This window comes from Engystomops pustulosus, chromosome 2 (genome assembly GCF_040894005.1).
Source record: "Engystomops pustulosus chromosome 2, aEngPut4.maternal, whole genome shotgun sequence".
NCBI lineage: Eukaryota > Metazoa > Chordata > Amphibia > Anura > Leptodactylidae > Engystomops > Engystomops pustulosus.
In genome coordinates this window covers 124,624,296-124,642,519 of record NC_092412.1, presented here as the reverse complement: position 1 = coordinate 124,642,519, position 18,224 = coordinate 124,624,296, and the positions used below count along the sequence as shown (strand labels likewise).

At 39.0% G+C, this 18,224-nt stretch overlaps 1 protein-coding gene across 2 annotated transcripts in view; it reads right to left on the bottom strand.

Annotated features, from left to right (window-relative positions):
- VPS53 (VPS53 subunit of GARP complex) overlaps positions 1–18,224 on the bottom strand; it is a 100,440-nt gene that overhangs the window by 46,848 nt on the left and 35,368 nt on the right. The window contains exons 8-13 of one of the 2 annotated variants that reach the window (XM_072136260.1): positions 11,515–11,593; positions 11,264–11,407; positions 10,812–10,954; positions 8,768–8,909; positions 4,712–4,810; positions 764–858 (exon numbers count right to left, since the gene is read on the bottom strand). In XM_072136260.1, coding sequence (XP_071992361.1) covers positions 764–858; positions 4,712–4,810; positions 8,768–8,909; positions 10,812–10,954; positions 11,264–11,407; positions 11,515–11,593 — 702 coding nt within the window. Of the gene's footprint in view, positions 1–763; positions 859–4,711; positions 4,814–8,767; positions 8,910–10,811; positions 10,955–11,263; positions 11,408–11,514; positions 11,594–18,224 lie in introns of both variants that reach the window. The other variant, XM_072136258.1, reaches the window with a different exon arrangement.

Sequence of the window (18,224 nt, the reverse complement as noted above, 5' to 3'; positions counted from 1 at the left end):
ACATCCTATAAAACCATCAATTTGGTTCTACGTGACACAAGGTATTTTTATAACGAATGCTAATTTCAGTTCAGGGCTTGAACTGGTTAATGAGTTGGGAAACTGAAGACTTTGTTGTCTTAAAAACCTTTAGCTAAGGTTACAAATTCCTTTCAAGTTAAGGGTGCCTGCAAGGGAAACTCGAATGGAAAATATTTCTGATTAAGTAGAAAGAAGGATAATAAAAATCAATTTCAATGTAAAGTGAGGACAGGGTGTGGCAAGATTATGGAATGCTGGGATTAAATTGGATGGCGGGAAGTAAGACAGACCCCTAGCAGGGCTGGCCCTACTAAGAAGCTTACTGAAATAAAAGTTTAGCATTACATTCAATTAAGGAAACGACTTTAAGGAAAAAAGAAAAAAAAGTTACACATTGGGGGAATTTATCTAGAGCTGGTCCAGCCCAGTAAGCTCCCTGACACTGCTCATTCTGCGTCCTTTCCTGGCTACTTGGTGTGGAGGCCATTTGGTCGGGGGAAGGGGGATGTCAATTGTCTTAAGTTCATGGGGATGTTGTAATTGCTGGCCAGGAATCATAACTTTTTCATTACTTCTATGCAAGTACAAATCATAATAAATCCCCCCACTGAGCATTATGTTGTATTTTTTTCCTCAGATTTCCATGTGACTACCATACATGAACACACATAACCAATGTTAGTCTCTGAATTCAGAGCAGAAAGGGGCATATAAATATCAAGAAACATAGCATTATACTCACTTGTCTTGGGACTCTATATAGACATAGAGATGTGGCTCAAAACACTTTGAAATTATTCCATGGAATGGATTCTCTGGCACTTTTGGTTTCTTTGGCTGTTAATAAATAGAATAAAAGTCAAACATTGATCAATGTTATTCAAATTATGGCCATGAAAAGACCCTGCTTGGAGGAGACAACAATACAACCAGATAATTTGAGTTTTCAGCATTCTTGATCACTAGTGTGTGTAAGACCACCCTTCGTAAACACTTGTGTCAGAGCATTTTTATTTTCTCATTTGCAGACATGTCAGGAACTATAAAGTTTCTCTCTAGAGAGTGGAGGTAGAGCATAAATAAGTTAGACACTCCACGTAAAGGCAGTTTAACACCACCAAAACAATTCCCTAGTAGAACAATAGAGTTGTCTTCATTAATGGACACAAATGAAAGATTTAATTTATGTCCTCTTTCCACTTTAATGTTAATTAAAAAAATAAATAAATAAAAAAAAACAACTCACTTGGAAATCTGATGGCAGGGATATTTCATTTTAAGATTTAAAGAGGACTCTGGGAGTCGGATTTAAATGTCAACTTGTTGAGATACTGTTGTCCATTAACATCCTAAATAGATCCTATTTGGTACCGGAACATATACATAAATTCCCTTCGGCCTCACCCTTGTGTTTTAGAGGATGTGGTCAGATGGGAACGATGTCCCACATTTGGTGGTCACGTCCAAGATTGACTGTATTTTGAAACCACATTGCCCAAATGATTTCAACGGTCCTGAAAATGACTGTGAAACCTACTCCTGAAGTACGGTTGTTGGCGGATAAACCACAGGAGTTTCAATTTCAAGCTCATAAGTTGTTTCCGTATCTGTATGGCAGCCAGAATTCACTTTGCAGCCCACTGGAAGTCATCAACCCAGTCAATAGATTAGGTGAAGGCAAGGGTCTTGCAGATGTTACTATATGAAAAGATCTCGGCAATACAGGGTGATAACATGGAGGCGTTTTATAAAATGTGGCAGCCACAATAGACTACACCCTGCTGCCGTCACCCTCCACCCTACCGTAGTAGCGCCTTAGCTCAGTTAAAGTTGTAAGCATCAGCACAAAGCCGATTACACTACACTTATAGGTTGTTTTGGATTACTACTAGCCCTTCCCCTCCCTTTTCTTTCCCCTTGTTGTCTTGTGTTTTCTTTCTGTGATTGTATTGTGCCACCTTGTCTTTTTGTCGGGTCGGGTGGGAACTTATAATAGACAATTCAGTGTGTTGGTAATTTGTGAGGTGAATTGTGCTGCTGTTTCATATCTCGCTTGCGTGGGTGAATCTTAGGAAAACTGCGCTTGATCTTTTCTTGTCTTTGGTCTGTACTTTTTCTTTTCCAAAAATTGCTTTGAAGTATTACTCATGCAACATTGTCCCCTGCAAGGGATTCTTTTGGGTGGTCCTGAACCCCAGCATTTTTTGTTTTTTTTTTTCATTCAATTAAACTCTGACATTTGACAGTACCTTTCACCACCTTCACTAAATACAATCTCTGCCTCATTTAATTGCTCCAACTGGAATTTTCTCTCTGGCTTCCATCATTCCCAATTAAATAACTTCATTATGTTATGCTGATGGAGGTGGTGAATGTTCGTCTTTAAGGGCACAAATAGATCCATGTTCTATGGTATGCAGATCGTGTGTTATTACAATAGAAAAAAACTGCATTAATAGGATCTACTCTATGATATGCAGCTCGCGAAGCGGCTCAAACACAGGGCTGTGGAATCCACAGTGGTGTGTATGTGCCCAAAAATATACATGGGGATGTGCACCATCACTTGAAACAGCTAGCACATGTCCAAAAGCAATGTTTATGAACATGAGGACTAAGCAGTAGGAAGAAATAGTGAAGAAAAGTTTTTAACTTGTGTTACAGACAGTAACGCTTTTAATTCTTTAAAACGCTACTTTATCTATTTGGGGAAGTGCTTCAGATTTTTGCAATTTACTTTAACAAAATTTGATACTCACCACCTTTCAAAAGCCATTTCCTTGTTTTTTTTTCCATTGAAAAGGATTCTTAACTGTGGGTCTTATCTTCATATAATTTTATACTTTTGTATACAGAGCTTACAAGTTGCAAGATGTACACTTTAAAGTTTAACAAAAGACTGAATCCTGGAAGTAGCACTGCGCCAGGTGGAGAAGGGAGGGGGAGCACTACTTCCCTCTCCACTGAAAGCCAAGCGGCCACCCAGCTTGTCACAGTGCGTTGTGACCGGGTGCCGCAGACTTCTATTGTGGCCATTATCTGGTCACAATTTGTGCAGCCAGATCACAGCCACGTGAATGGGGCCCAGAGGTCGCGCTAGCATTTTTCCAGAAGGGTAATAATACGCCTCTCACCATTTTTGAGGAGTATTTTCAGCTGAGGAGGAGTATGGTATTTTCAGTAATACAAATATATAACTCCTAGCCGTATATAGTGTTAATAGACACACACACACACACACTTTTGGGGGGTTGAGAGCATAACACTTTTTTTTTTACACTGTTTATTTTTTCCCAAAGTGTATTAGGAGAGTCCTTCCCAAAAACATATGCCTTCTGACCAATGCACTTGAGTTCAATAACTAGCAAGATGTTTTTGCCGCAATTAAGAGCAGCGACACCTGATGGACATCGGGCGCAGGACCTTCATGAATCGAACACTCGTCGGAGAAGCCGCCGCTTGAACGCGAATGGACCGGGTAAGTAAATGTGCCCCAGTGACTGCTCCGTGCTGATGGGGTGTGGCCTAAGCTGCTCTTCTGCAGGGGAGGAGCAAATACACTGCACACTGACCCACTACACTGCAGAGACGTAACTGCTCTGTGTCCATGAGCTCCGCTTTGTCCCTTACAAACTAGCAGGCGGCAGCTAAACATCGTTACTGCTGAGAGCCAGACAGCGCGTACACAATTAAATCACCAAGCGCATTTATATGCTTGATGGGTTAGAGAGTAAATCAGCCTCTGCATGCGTCATAGACGTATGTAGAGGCGTTATCGCTGATGGGGCCCAAGCTGAATTTGTATATAAGGTTTATTACAAAGCTGCCACACAAAGTATTAACAATTAATTTGAAGGATGGATATACTTTCATAAAATAAATCTTCTGATAAACCAGAACAGCGTTGGTAGTGTGCACAAAAATTTTCAGGATATTTATTTCTATATCTAGGTAGCCATGTTTCTGTTACTTCATAAAACCCTTGAGAACGTTGGCATGCCCACGCTTCTCATTACAGACTTCTGAAACAAAACTTCTGTAATGTATATGAGCTAGTCATACTTTTTTATTGGGCATGGTCACCCCATAGACAGTATGGCATTTGTACTTATTTTAACCATTTTTTTCTTTCACGTGTTATAATTCCCCACGCCCAATTCCCACTCTGGGCTGCGGCAGCCACAGACCAATGCTTCTACCAAAATGCTGAGTAGAAAGGCACATAGCATCTTAAAATACACAGTAACTTTTATGTTATGCAATACTGGTAATCTAATAGTAGATTCTAAGAAAAAGACCAGTGTTTAATAAAGAGCAAAAAAAAAAACAAAAACAAAACAAAGATGCGTACAGTTTAAGAAGACCTTAGATGAGCCTGTACTCTGTGTAGAATTCACACATCAAACTGACAGGTATGAAATACCACAGTTCTATGTATAATAACTTAACATATTTGCTTTCAGGTTCTTGATGCGATACACTGAGATGAATTTCTAACACATGCCACTCTACAAGGATGTAGTGGCACAGTTTCCCCATTGGCTCCATTCTTCCAAATTATATTTACTATATGGAATATGAATGTTATCTGATGCCACTTACGGAGTAGCAAAGCCTACAACGACGTTTTATATAGTTGAAGCATATTTCTGCTGCATATCTGCTGAATGCTAAAATCTGCAATACTCACTTTGTCTAGGTCATTCTTTGTATCCAGAGCAGCCTCTTCTGCTATGTTGTCATCATCTAAAAATGGGTTTGTAGAAACAGGAGGCTGAACTTCTGGCTTCTTCTGGAAAAGAAGCATTGAAAAATATCACCATTAAAAATGAATTTCCACCAATTAAAACTGGCACCATGGTGAGGATCGATTCACAAAGTGTATGTTACTATTACAAGTGCATTGGGCCATAATATGTGCAATTGGCATAATCTGTCGTATAGTATCGCCTTTTGATGTTCCAATATAAAAATAAAGTATTAGTATACTAACAAACACTGCAGGATAGGCAGATGAGTAGAGGAAGCAGTATTATAAGTGATCATTGACACTACCATCCCTAACACTACTGTATGTAAACGTAAACTAGCCCCATATTTAGGCTGGTGGCATTAATGTAAAGGCGGTCCCCTACTTAAGAACACCTGACTTACATACGACCCCTAGTTACAAACGGACCTCTGGATTTTGGCAATTTACTGTACTTTAGTCCTAGGCTACAATAAACAGCTGTAACAGTTATCAATGATGCCTGTAATTAAGATTTATTGTTAATCCTGGTTCTTATGACAAAACATGTTTAAAATCAAATTGTCACAGAGACCAAAAACATTTTTTTAATTGGGTTACAATAATAAAGTATACAGTTCCAACTTATATACAAACTCAACTTAAGAACAAACCTACAGAACTTGTATGTAACCGGGGGACTGCTTGTACTAATATTTTTGAGCCAAAATGGTTAAAAAATACTTTAACCCCTTCAATCTAGAAAGATGCTTTTGTTCCCATGTGTCTATAAAACTGAACAGGACAAAATAACCTCTCTTTAAGAATGAGATTCATTGCACTCTACCCAAGAATGAAGAACTGTATTCTGCTTAAAATATTTAATTCCTAGGATAGAAGTGTGACCCAAGTTTAAGCCATACATACAGGATATTTAAACATACAAATCAAAAGCACAGATACATTGGGGTACATTTACTTACCTGTCCGATGGAGTTCACCGAAAGTCCATTGTCCGATGATAATTCACCAAGATTGTGCGCCTGATATCATTCATGTATCGCTTCCCTGCTCAGGTCCTCCGGAGTTCACCTCCATCTTCGTAGTGCATGTAAGTTCATTGTCTTGCAAGACAATTTGAAAGTTAAGTCCAAATCAGTCGGATCGCTCGATGGCACAACCCCATTTGTGTCGCATGAAAGCCAGGTCAACTGTGCCAAAAACCGATCGCGTGAGACACAATTGCAGCTCAGACACATTTTAAATACCTGTCCGAGCCCTGAAAAAGGCGAATAGTCCGACAAAAGTGCGATCCGCGACCCTTAGTAAATGAGCCCCATTATAATCAAAGGACTTTGACATAGGAATTATGCCGCTCCAAGCAGTGACCCACTGGAAGTCCACAGGACAAGGAAATTCACAGAAATCCCGGCTGTCGTAAAGACACATGATCCACAGCTCCAACGAGCAGAATAGGAAAGTTTAGCAGGGAAAGTACAAAATGAGTGTCTCTTTAAGGGTATTGTAGTTACCCTGTTTACTTTATTACTTGTGCACAATCCCATTAAGGCCTAAAGGACAAAACCATATTATGTATGCATGTCCACGTCCAAATGTAGCAGATCTTAGTTTTGCAACAAAGCAGCTAATGTACATTAAAATATTAGCTATAAAAAAGTCAGAGACAACCACATCATAAATAAAAGAGTACTATTTGTCAAGGCAGCTACAAGGTTTGTGAGTAATTGAGGAAGGAATTTAGATGAAATGCCAAGTCTGCAGTGGTCAGGCTGATTCAGAATCAGCCCTTTTTTATTGTTTAATTTAAGACCAGAAGAATTCACATGAGAAAATGTAAATGTTCTTCATTAAAATAAACACTGCTATATAATATAGCTACTGCAAACCTAAGAGAATACACTGCAACACAAGATTGAGGATGAATTGCACTAGTCATCCCTTGCGTTACAATTACAACCTGTGTTTCTCCAACCTAAAAGTTACCATCTTCGGGAGAAAGCTGCAGGCACCCACCAATGTATGTATGTACAGCCCCTCTATACATGGTTGCGCAAAATCCTCTAGAGGTTAGTTAAAAAGGAAGCTAAGAAACACTAAAGAAAAAGTTTGGTCTTAAATTTCCATCAACTTTTCAGCAAGTTTTACGTACAAATAGTGAATAGCAACTTTAAATGTGAGTAGACTTTATAATAAACATTATAAGACAAAATTGCTCATCAGAGTACAACAGTCTCCTCTCAAATGGACATTCACTCAGATATCTCTCCTGAGTATCCATCTTTCTAGGGGACAAAGTAGCCTATGGAGAAGGAATGGGGAGCTGAGAGAGGAGATGCTAAAAGTTTCTCTCTGACCTCTCTTACATTGCTAACATCAATACTGCCCATTACTATATACTCTCACATGTGTGAAATGGTTGAAAAAAAATTTCCTCCACTTATTGTGTACAGTGTAAGGAAGACATCATAGCAGACTACCACCACTTAAACCACGTTCAATAGAAACTTAGCCTGCAAGCCATAAAATGGTTAGCCATAGTTTTACTCCCAATGCCTCTTTCACATTAACATTTTTATCAGGTTGTACGCTACCTGTACTGTATAGTTTTGGGACTAGTAGCATATAGCCACATGCATTTTAAATTTGCAATATGTCCATCCAGTTGAATGGAAATATTGCCCAGCGTACACAGGAAAAATATAGAGCTTGCTCTTTTGTTTGTGTGAAAGAGGCCTAAAGGCCTCATGCACTCAAAACGTATATTTCCCGGTGTGCGCTACCCGTACTGTACCATTTTTATACAAATAGCAAACGTCCACATTCACTGAATGATCGTATTGCCCATCGTACTAAACCATGAGCAAGACGTAAAAAAATATAGAGCAAATCCTATTTTCTACTGTATTTCCATTCTGTACACCCCATAGAAGTCTACGGGAATGGAAAAAACATATGTTTGTTCACCGCATGATCGATACAGTGCCATTCTTATACTGGTGAAAAATGTGCCGCATTTATGACAAATATGCAGCTGTATATACAGAACAGGAAAACACATACAGTTCTGGGCATTAGGCCTACTAACGCTGTACTAATGATTTTCCAAATCTGATTAAAGGACATCTACCATCAGATTACCAATGGTAAACTGTGCTCACAGGCATGCTTGTTACCTCCTGGCGTGGATGGCAATGTTTTTCATTAACACCAGGGGATCATTATTCCAAAGAAATTAAGGTTTATAAAAACATGTAAAATGATCCAGTGGCGTTCAGGCTGATGTCCCCTGAGTGCCTAATGGCTCCGTTGTCTCCTAAAATATACATACCACCACCTACTCTATAGTCACCCCTTGTTCCCTCCCAGTTATTGCAGACAGCCGGTGAGGTCAGCATTTTTTCCTGTAGCAGCAGCACTAGTATCCTGTCGGCTGACGCCACCGTCTGTCTGCAATAAGTTTAAGGTGTAACAAGGTGTAAATATAGTAGTAGCTGGGGGTATGCATATTTTAGACACGACAAAGCCATGAGGAACATAGGCTCATTTACATATATTTATAAACTTAATTTCTTCGGAATATTGATGTCTTTGAGTTAATGAAAAACAGTGCCATCCACCCCTAGAACATGTATGTCTGTGAGGACAGTCTGATATCAGTAATCTTATGGTAAACGTCCTTTAAAAGTGTCCCTCTAATTCTAGTGATCCACCTGACATCAGGCTTGGAGATGTGCTAGCACACAGCAGGTGGTCCAGCAGCCAAGGTGGCTGCACCACACACACACACAGGATATTCTACATGGTTCATTTCATTCAATGAACTAGTGCGTAATAGTCTCTTTTAATCTTTTATTTGGTACTTGTATTATTTCTCCAAGCCTACCGTTAGAAGGGACAGGTAAAACATGTTAAATGAGCTGTTAAAAGAGTCCAAACATACAGAATATGGTTATACTGAAACATAGCAGTGTAGTACATAGGCCGGCATGATCTTACCACAACAGTGTCAGTTAAGGTGCAGCCAGAGAAACGTTTGGCCAGAAGTCCCTCAAAATTAGTGGTTCTCTGGATAGCAAAGAGAAGTAGCTTCACCTCAATTTCTTTAGCTCTTGTTCTCATGATTTTTGAAAGGTCATTTCTGTAAAAATATGATAGATACATTTAGGAGCCTTACAGCACATAAATATAGGAATTTTTTTCACCAAATTTTATTCAACTGAAATTATTTTCGTAGTCCCTATCTCTCCTGGTCCACCTGGTTCAACAGAAAGCTGTTGAAGGTGGTGAAATATTCTCTTAAAAGGGACAGAGACAATAGTGGATATTCATATAGGCCATACCCGGGCCCTATATGAAGAACTTCTATCAGTCTTTAAAAATAATAATAATGTCAACCATGTGCTGTCCGTTTTTATGTGGATCCCTTCACTTCTATGGAGGTCCGTGGTTTGCATGCAAGAAAAAAAAATAAAATGGTACAATAGTACAATATACCATGGTTAAGCTCTCATGAGCAGAATGCGTAGGTTCTCTGCCCTGAGGATGTCATGCATTCCTAATTCCTATGTACCTTGCCGTGTTATGTGTTTTTATTGGACGTGATTAAAGTAACGACACATGAAAATCTCCTTAAGGGCTGGTCTTTCTATACTAATGGTACAATGTATGCTGCAATTTTGTTTTCAGTCATTGAAAAACAGGCATGTAAACAGACACATAGAAATCAAAGGGTCAAAAAAAAAAAAAAAAAACCAACGGATAGCATACAGACCTCAAAAATGTCCATCTGAATGAACCCCAAAGATAAGCACACAGAAATTAAAGTGGATTTCTACTATAGAAAAAAATGTCTAGAACACCACAATAACAACATCAATGTGCATGTAGCCCAATACGGTTTCAGACTCATTTCTCTTACTGTCAGTACTGGGCAAGGAACGCACTGTGGAAAGGTGAGGAGTTCAGGGTACAACTTAGAGGTTTAAAGCCAACGCATGTATTAGGAGAACAAAACTTTGGCAGCAGATGGAGTTCTCATTAAAGCAAGAACAATGACAGGTATAAAGGGTATTATAAAGCTATGGTAGCGTAGATACTTTTCATCTCCAGGGATTTCTTATTTTTCCTGGAGTAAGGTTAGCACAGAATATACCATTAAATTACTGCACAAAATAGCTGGGCGGCTCAAGGCCTTGCTTTGAATAATCCTTTCACTAAGGAAAAAAGCTTTCACCGAGGTAAAAAGGAAGTTCATGATATTTTTAACTTGAAAGTAAAAACTGCATTAGATCAGAAGCATTAAAGTGCACAAGGTTAGGGTCCCAGGGACACTAGGCACAATAAATAATAGAAACTACTTTGCAAAAATGAATAATTACACAAAAATATTACAATAAAGCTCCTAGGTTCCCTCACCATAGAGGAAAAGCACAGAAAAGAAACGTTTAACACAAGTTATATTGATCCCACTGAAACACTGGTGTAATACATTCAAAGGACCTTGAAGTCAAGTTCTAAGCTTAAAAAATACTAATAAGTTAGTAATAATAATTCTTTATTTATATAGCGCCTACAGATTACGCAGCGTTGCACAAAGAATGTCAAATTGTACCCTATAACCATTATTTCCTGGCATTTGTCTTTGTGATGAGATTTAGCTCTATTCCACTAAAACAGAGGTGTCATCTGCGATTACAGTTAAACAAGTATCTAAAGGAGTCACTGGTAGTTGGAGGCAAACTTCATGTCTTATCTATCAATGGATCAGATTGGCTTCTGTGTGAATTTAGGTCATAAGCTCACCAGGAATTCAGCAAAGGAAGATAAATGATTTGTAAAGCACTAGAAAATGTATGGTTAAAGTATGGAAAACAATATGAGCCAAATATAACTATGAAAGCTGGAGATCCACCTTTTCGATTAACCTATTTTTAGTGACTTCACCATTGTTTGAAATTTGTCAGTCAGTAAGCCAATATCTGCACTATAACTGAGCCGTGACCAGTATTTACAAAAGACTACCTTTACATTCTCTACTTACCTGGTTATATGGCAAAATTCTACAGCAATGCGTTCAGTCATATACCAGTCCGCTGGGAACATGCGACCATACTTTTCTTCATAGTCCACCAGCTGACGTTTAATCCAAGCATAACGCCTGTCTATTTTATCAAGCCAAGCAACCTGCCAGAAAAATGTAAGCAAAAAGAAATATGGCTAAAATGTGGACATTTTCCGTCTGAAAAGTTTTCTCTATTTTGTTTGTGTCAGATTATTGTAATAGGCGCATTCATTTTGGAGTAATGGCGCCAAGCGACTGTTCCAGAAGAACTGACATGAGATAATGTATGTGTCTTCCACTCAAAGGACCAAAGGAACAATTGACACATGCACTAAAAGTTTCCCATTCAATAGCTTCTGCAGCCTGGGGTCCCTACTGCTGAACTCATTGAAAGACGACAAGATAAATTAATGTCTAAGGAACATACTTACATCTTGATTTTCTTGGAATAGAACCAAGTATTCAGACAGGTGCTGCCTGATAAATTTCTTTATGATCTCTTGTTTAATCCGTACATCCAAGACATTGGCCACCAAGCAGGCATCACGCAGGACATTACTGGGACCACCTGGTCTCTAAACAAGATATCAAAAAATATTTTCCAAGGCGAACAGACTAACCAAACACAACCAAAATGAATAATGGTTCACCATTGAATGGAAAGGTATTTTAACAGAATTACCTTCGTGCCCTGTGCTGGAAAAGCTTCCTCAAAATCAGCTAGTATCTGTTGTCCCAGTTCAGTCTGTGCAGCTTTAACCCTTGAAAGAAACAAAAAATTTGTTTAAAGGACATGTACCATCAGGATTACGGATGGCAGATGTCCAAATTACCAGCTCTTTCTCTATTTCTCTAAAATGGAAACCTCTTTATTATCATCATGGATGTCCAGATTAGGGCAGAATGCGTCTTTATAAAAATATATCAGCAGATCCTCCAACAACGTCACCGCAGCGCCTTGTGGCACTGCTATTTATCCATCCCTCCCCCCTCTCAGCTCTGTACTTCACTGCCAGGTCCTGCCCATCGATCATGACACTGCACTGTCTGCGTAAGTAATGGGTGGGTCCAAGCACAGTACAGAGTGGGGGGGCGTGCATTCATAATCTGATAGTGGACCCGAGAGGCACCCCAGTGATGTAGCTGGAGCGCCTGCAACTAATCTACATATTTTTATACAAACTTTTTCTACCCTGATCTGGACATCCCTGAAGTTTCCATCCCCTAGAATAAAGAAAGAGTGGGTACGTTTGAACATCTATCATCAGATTTACTAATGGTAGATGTTCTTTTACGGATGATTCAGGGCAATTCCATTTACTTATGGACCAATGGTTTAGTGCCCCAAATCCCTCTCTAGGAGGTTCCTTCGTGGGCACAATTAAAAAAAATATTATACTTACCTTCCCTCCCGAGCTGCATGCGCCCCTGCTCTACTGCAAGTGAAGCTAGCTTCACAGAACATTGCGAGAAGAGGCACACCCCGTACAAAGCTGCAGATGAGGGTCCAATGTGCCTCATTGAAATCGTATCTAGACGATATAAATGTTTTTATGTTTTTCACATTGGGGCCATGTAGACACCTGATAAAGGCTGTTTTAGGATCTTAAAAGCACAGGTCCATATGGACATGGAGTTGGTTTACAATCCCAAATCGGCGTGATAGGTCCTCTTTAAGCCTAATATGTATTTTATGTAGTACACATCCTATGAATCTTTGCCATTTTTATATTTAATAACTGTGTTCACCAAAGTCCCTCCAGCAGCATATTATAGAGCAGCACTTTTTTCCTGCGCTCTCCTTCCCCTACCACTCGACTTCATGGATGTCTCCAATCTCAGTGATAGGCTGAGGAGCAAACCTGGAGCCTCAGTAACAGAGTTTATATTCAGTAACTGTCCAAGTATCATACGCCAAACCTTCATAAAAAAAATTAAAACTTCTATATACAGAAACCATAAAACATATAAATAAAAGAATACGATTGATACACAAATGGGTTGAAAAAACAAGCAGCATAAGAAGAATTATATGTGGTCACCAACACCCTCATCCTCAGACTGTAAGCTCTTGCGAGCAAGGCCCTCAATCCTATTATTCCATATGTCCGTTTGTACTCTAATATTTTACTTTATTTGTATATGTCCCCTATGATTTGTAAAGTGGTACAGAATCTGATGGTGCTATATGCATATTTTTATTTTTCAAAAAACCCATAAGATTGTAGGAAATTCTTTTTAACATGCGGTCTAGAAATAAATAATGGGGGATCACTTTATCACTGCTGGTTTGTCTGTTTTCTGTCACAATGCTTCAGCCTTTCCCTGTTCTCATCATGCTGCCCTCTGCATAAAATACACAGCTTCCTCTCTCTCACTGCTCTAAGCCGTCCTCATGGCGTCACCCACTGCACGTCTCTCCGACAGAAACTGGGAGAGGAGGGGGGGGGGGTTTGAGCAGAATGAGCCATGATCTCCTGCTTCAGCTCCTCCTATTAATCAGCGCTTCAGACATGTAAACAAAGATCCATTGAGGGTTTGCAAACAGCATTAAAAGATTTGCAGAAATGCTGAATCACTTTATAAATAGTCAGGAAGTATTATTACGGAAGTAAAGGCACTTGGGCAACTTATGTAAAAAGAGTGGCAATTCAAGATACTCTTTAAAACTAGAGTAAGATTATGCCTTAAGATGAATATGCCCCATTGTGTATATGTATCATTGTAAAATTACTTTATATCCCATTGTATAATAATTACAGGCATAAGTGCTTGTCTGCCAATCATCAGAATCCAGAGGGAAAAAAAAAACATTCCCTATAATATAAAGATAGTCTCGAAACCTCTGACTAGGTTGCTTGTCCCTAAACAGAATGTCACCCAAGGAATCACTTTTTTCTGGTTACTAGGTTAGTGCCATACTATATTTCTGAGGACATTTTTAGGGATTTAGTTGGATTTAAACAAATAAAGCAAAGTGGAAAGGATTAAAAATGGATCAATTTCTATGCTTGTGTACATAAAATAGTTTCTTTCTTTATAGATATATGAAAGACAGACTTAACATTCATTTCATACCATATATAATCAGTTCAAGACTTCTATTAATGCACATTCTACAGAAATTGTAATCACTCCTCTGGAGTATAGTCAAAAAATGCATTTTGGAAGAAACAAAAATTATACTTCAGAACTTTCTATGTTAAGATCAGACAAAGAATTTGGACTGAAATGTAATTCCGTTTCTCCAAAATTAGAAAACAATGTTTGTTAAGTTCAATATATTCTGTCACATACGGTAACTTTCCATTTTAAGTGGAAAATTTACCAGGGTATAGGATACATTATATATTCAATACACACTATAAGGATGTTGGTTCATAAAATGTGATGTACAACTGGTTTAAGGTTTGTCCTCAGTAATACTCCGGTTAACCAGTAGCATTTTGGCTCTGGTCAAACTAAGACTGTGATATTCTTAGCAGACTTCTAGCAGAGGAGAACATCTATAATATAATGTCCACATTTGGACATATAAAGCAGACAGACCCACTGGGGATTATTTGACTTTGGACTCCATTTATCCAGCTAGTATTGAGTTGCTAATGCCACTAGCAGAATGCCTAACTGTGGTTCTGGATGATTTTAAGTATGTAAACTGCAAATCGCACTGGTGATAACACCAAGTCCTGTAGGGCACCATATTTTGAGGGGATACACAAATTTTTGATCTTCTGGCTGCCAGAAAGGAAATAATCCAGTAAAGAACAAAAGAAAAGGAAAGGGTAGTCAGCACGTTCATGCTCCAGAGCACACTTTGGATGGAGCAAGTTGGTTGTTGATACTAGTCAATGATCCAATGGATTTCAATAATATAGATAAACCACAGCACAGGATTAGATGCACAACCTCAAAGGAGTATCTATAGTCACCAATGTTTCAACTGCTATGGTGTCTTTATCAAGGACTAACTATAGCCCTCATCGTTGCCCAGGAGAGTAAATGACAAAATAGAATGGGTTAACAAAAAAATATGTTGCACATAAAGATCATAGCTTGCAGTAGCTGAAAGGAATTGACCACAGACCAGAACTTTTACAAGGTTAAGAACAATATCCCAATGGGGTCACCCATTATGTATGTACCAGAGTAAACTTTCTCTAAAGTCCCAATGGGAATGGGGGTGGGGGAGCAGCCGGAGTTAGGACTTCCTGTGCAAACTCATTGGGCAGATTTATTAATCTGTTTATGATAGAATTCTATTGTAATTTGCACTAAAAAAACATTCTGTGCCACATTTATCAATGGTTCTACGACAAAAAGGTGTGATCTATGAAAAGGTTGCATAGCTTAGCACCAGAAAGACTGTGCATCGAAAAACAATGCTAAACAATGCCAGAATTTTGTCCCAGTTTTCTGGGGTAAAATAAACCAACTAGGAGGTGCAAAGTGTGACTTTAATGCTGGATGATAAATCTGCCATGTATAAGACTATAGATTCTTATATGAATCTTGTGCGGCATAAGTAATTCTGCACTCTCTTACCTTTCAACACTTTTGATAAATATTCCCCAAAATGTATGTACGAGCCACCCGTGAACAACACTTCCATATTAGTGGTTAGATGGGTCTGCAAATTTCCTTAGCAAACCCTAATGGCTGCATGGCTCACTTGATTTACTAGAAGCACGCAGGAGATGGAACGCCACAAAGTCCGGAGTCCTACTGCCTGCACGTTAAGTGACCCAGGGCTCCTACAGACTACAGAGAAATTCTTAAGTCCATGCATGCCTCTTTACCATTTTTAACTGAAATATTAATAAAATAAATATAATTATAAAGAAATGAAGATTGTAATCGAAAGGAGTGCCACAACATTTTCTTCTTCCACTCTGGATTGAATGCAACACATATTGTACTTACCCTGGAAAACTTCCTTATTAGAAGCCAATCCCTTAATGACCTGGGCCTTTTTTGTTTTTGCATTTCTATTTTGCACATCCCACCTTTTTCCTTTTACAGAGCTGAATTAGTGCTTGTTATCTGTAAGGGTGCAGTCGCACGTCGCGTTACACATTGCAACAGTTGAAGAGAGATTTTCCTAACTATACAGCTGTTAACACTTGCGTTTACAAAACGCAAACGTTAAGGCATTGTTTGTTAACACAATGTTAACATAAGTGTTAACATTTGCGTTTTGTAACAGTTTAATTAGGCAAATCTCTCTTCAGCTGCTGCAATGTGTTTTTAAACGTAACGTGTGATCGCACCCTTAGACAAATTGTACTCTCCTTATAGTATTCTATTCAATGTACCGGAAAGCTAGAAAAAGATGCCGGTGGTGCAACACTGTCACATCTCTGTAGATTTCTGCAGCCTTGGCCAGTGCCGCCCTGCTCTTACTCCTCCATCTTATTTCATTGAATACAGCAACGGTTTCAAATCCTGCACCTGTGTACTGTATTAGCCAACGTGTGCACATGCCACTGGGCAACCAGCCGGACCATGTGCAGTTGTGGATTAGTTCAGAGTATACACAAATCAGTCACTGTGAATGCGCTGGGTAGTGCTTGTGTGGCGAGTTATAAGCCAGAATACAAGGGCTGGCTTCAGTTTGTGCCAATCATTGGAGGTCTCTTTCCGCATTCGCTTTAAAAAAATAACCCTCATCCACAAAGCTTTGAATAATGCTGCACCTCCCTACCTCTCTTAGCTCATCTCAGTCTATAGCCCTACCTGTGCTCTTCGATTTGTAATTGATATTAGATTAATCTCTACCTTAATTCGAACCTCTCATGCACGTCTCCAGGACTTCTCTCGAGTTGCAACAATTCTCTGGAATGCCCTTCCCTGAACTCTCAGATTAATACCCACCCTCCAAAAAGCTCTCAAAAGCCATCTCTTTAGGCAAACCGATCACACTCACTAACTGCATGAAATGTCAACCCTGCCTTTACTCATCCATCCTGTGTCCTATCTCCATATGTTATCAGGCAAACACCAGATATATACCAAGTTCCAGGTTTCTCTGCGGTCACTTTCACCTTGGACCTTGTAAATAAAATGACGGCTGATGGCTGGTTCAAGCAGCAGAATTTTTCTTTATTAAATTATTTATTATTAAATTATTTTATATTGTTCCCTTATAATGAATGGCTGTACCAATCTCTTTTACCTCTTGTGTCAACCCCTTCATCCTCATAGACTGTAAGCTCTTGCGAGCAGGGCCCTCACTCCTATTGTTCCATATGACCGTTTATATTCTGTAATGTAATATTATATTTGTATATATCCCCTATGATTTGTAAAGCGCTACAGAATTTGATGGCACTATTTAAATAAAGATTATTATTACTATTACAACAACAACTGTGACATCACCAGCTCTCTGCAAATCTTCTGCATAGCTTTCATTGCGCTTCCGGCAGTGGAAAAGTGAGGCAGTGCAGAGAGAGCTATTCTCGCGGATGTGCAAGATTTTCAGGGAGAACCAGTGATGTTACAGGCTCCTGGAACACTCTGCTCTGTAGAGCCTTAAAACTACATTTTGTACTATGACAAAATGTGGGCATTCAAAGTTATAATAAGAGAAGATCCATTGTTCCGTGGGACAGTATGGTGAGGTGAGTAATACACATCTACCATCAGGTAATCTGATGGTAGATGTCCTTTAAAGTCACAGAAATAGAGGTTTTTGTGACGGCAAGAATCACTGTACAATGTCATGTGTGTCCATGGCAAAATTGGGCTTTGCACAAAAATATGCCTGCTGCCATATGACACTATGCACAGGATACAGACTTAACTGAATCAATCCCAGTTGTGAAAGCTTTATCCCTCAAGTGTAGTCAATAAAATGCATAGGGGGTTGTGTCCCTATACAACAAGACTATTAAGAATGCTAGCTGAAAACTATCTCAACTCACTACCCAGTATCGAGATCAAGTAAGAGAAATCTTATTTTTTTCCCTACCTTTCACATCTTTTTCCCCCCAAGCTTTCAAACAGTAAGAGTTACAAAACCACAAGTTCTTTTTGCTTAGCCTACCAGAAATTTTAGACAGGGACTGGCAGTGAGCAGCATAAAAAGGGGCTGAGGCAGCCGCTCTTTACTGACTTGTGGTACAGTTGTTATGTCTCAGTGAAAATACTTTCCAGGCCATTTCAATTATTTGCTGTGCCCATTTAACCCTTTAGGAGTGAATTATAAAACACACTGTACTTTGTCCATGAAAGAAATAAGTTATTTGCAGAGTTAGAATGTGTGTACCATGGAAGAACACTAAATGTGTATACATTTCTATCAGGAGTTAAGACTTTAAGACTGCAAAAGTATGCCCATCATGCTACCTCCTAAGGCAGCTCCTTATTGAACAATGCTGACTTTCTAGG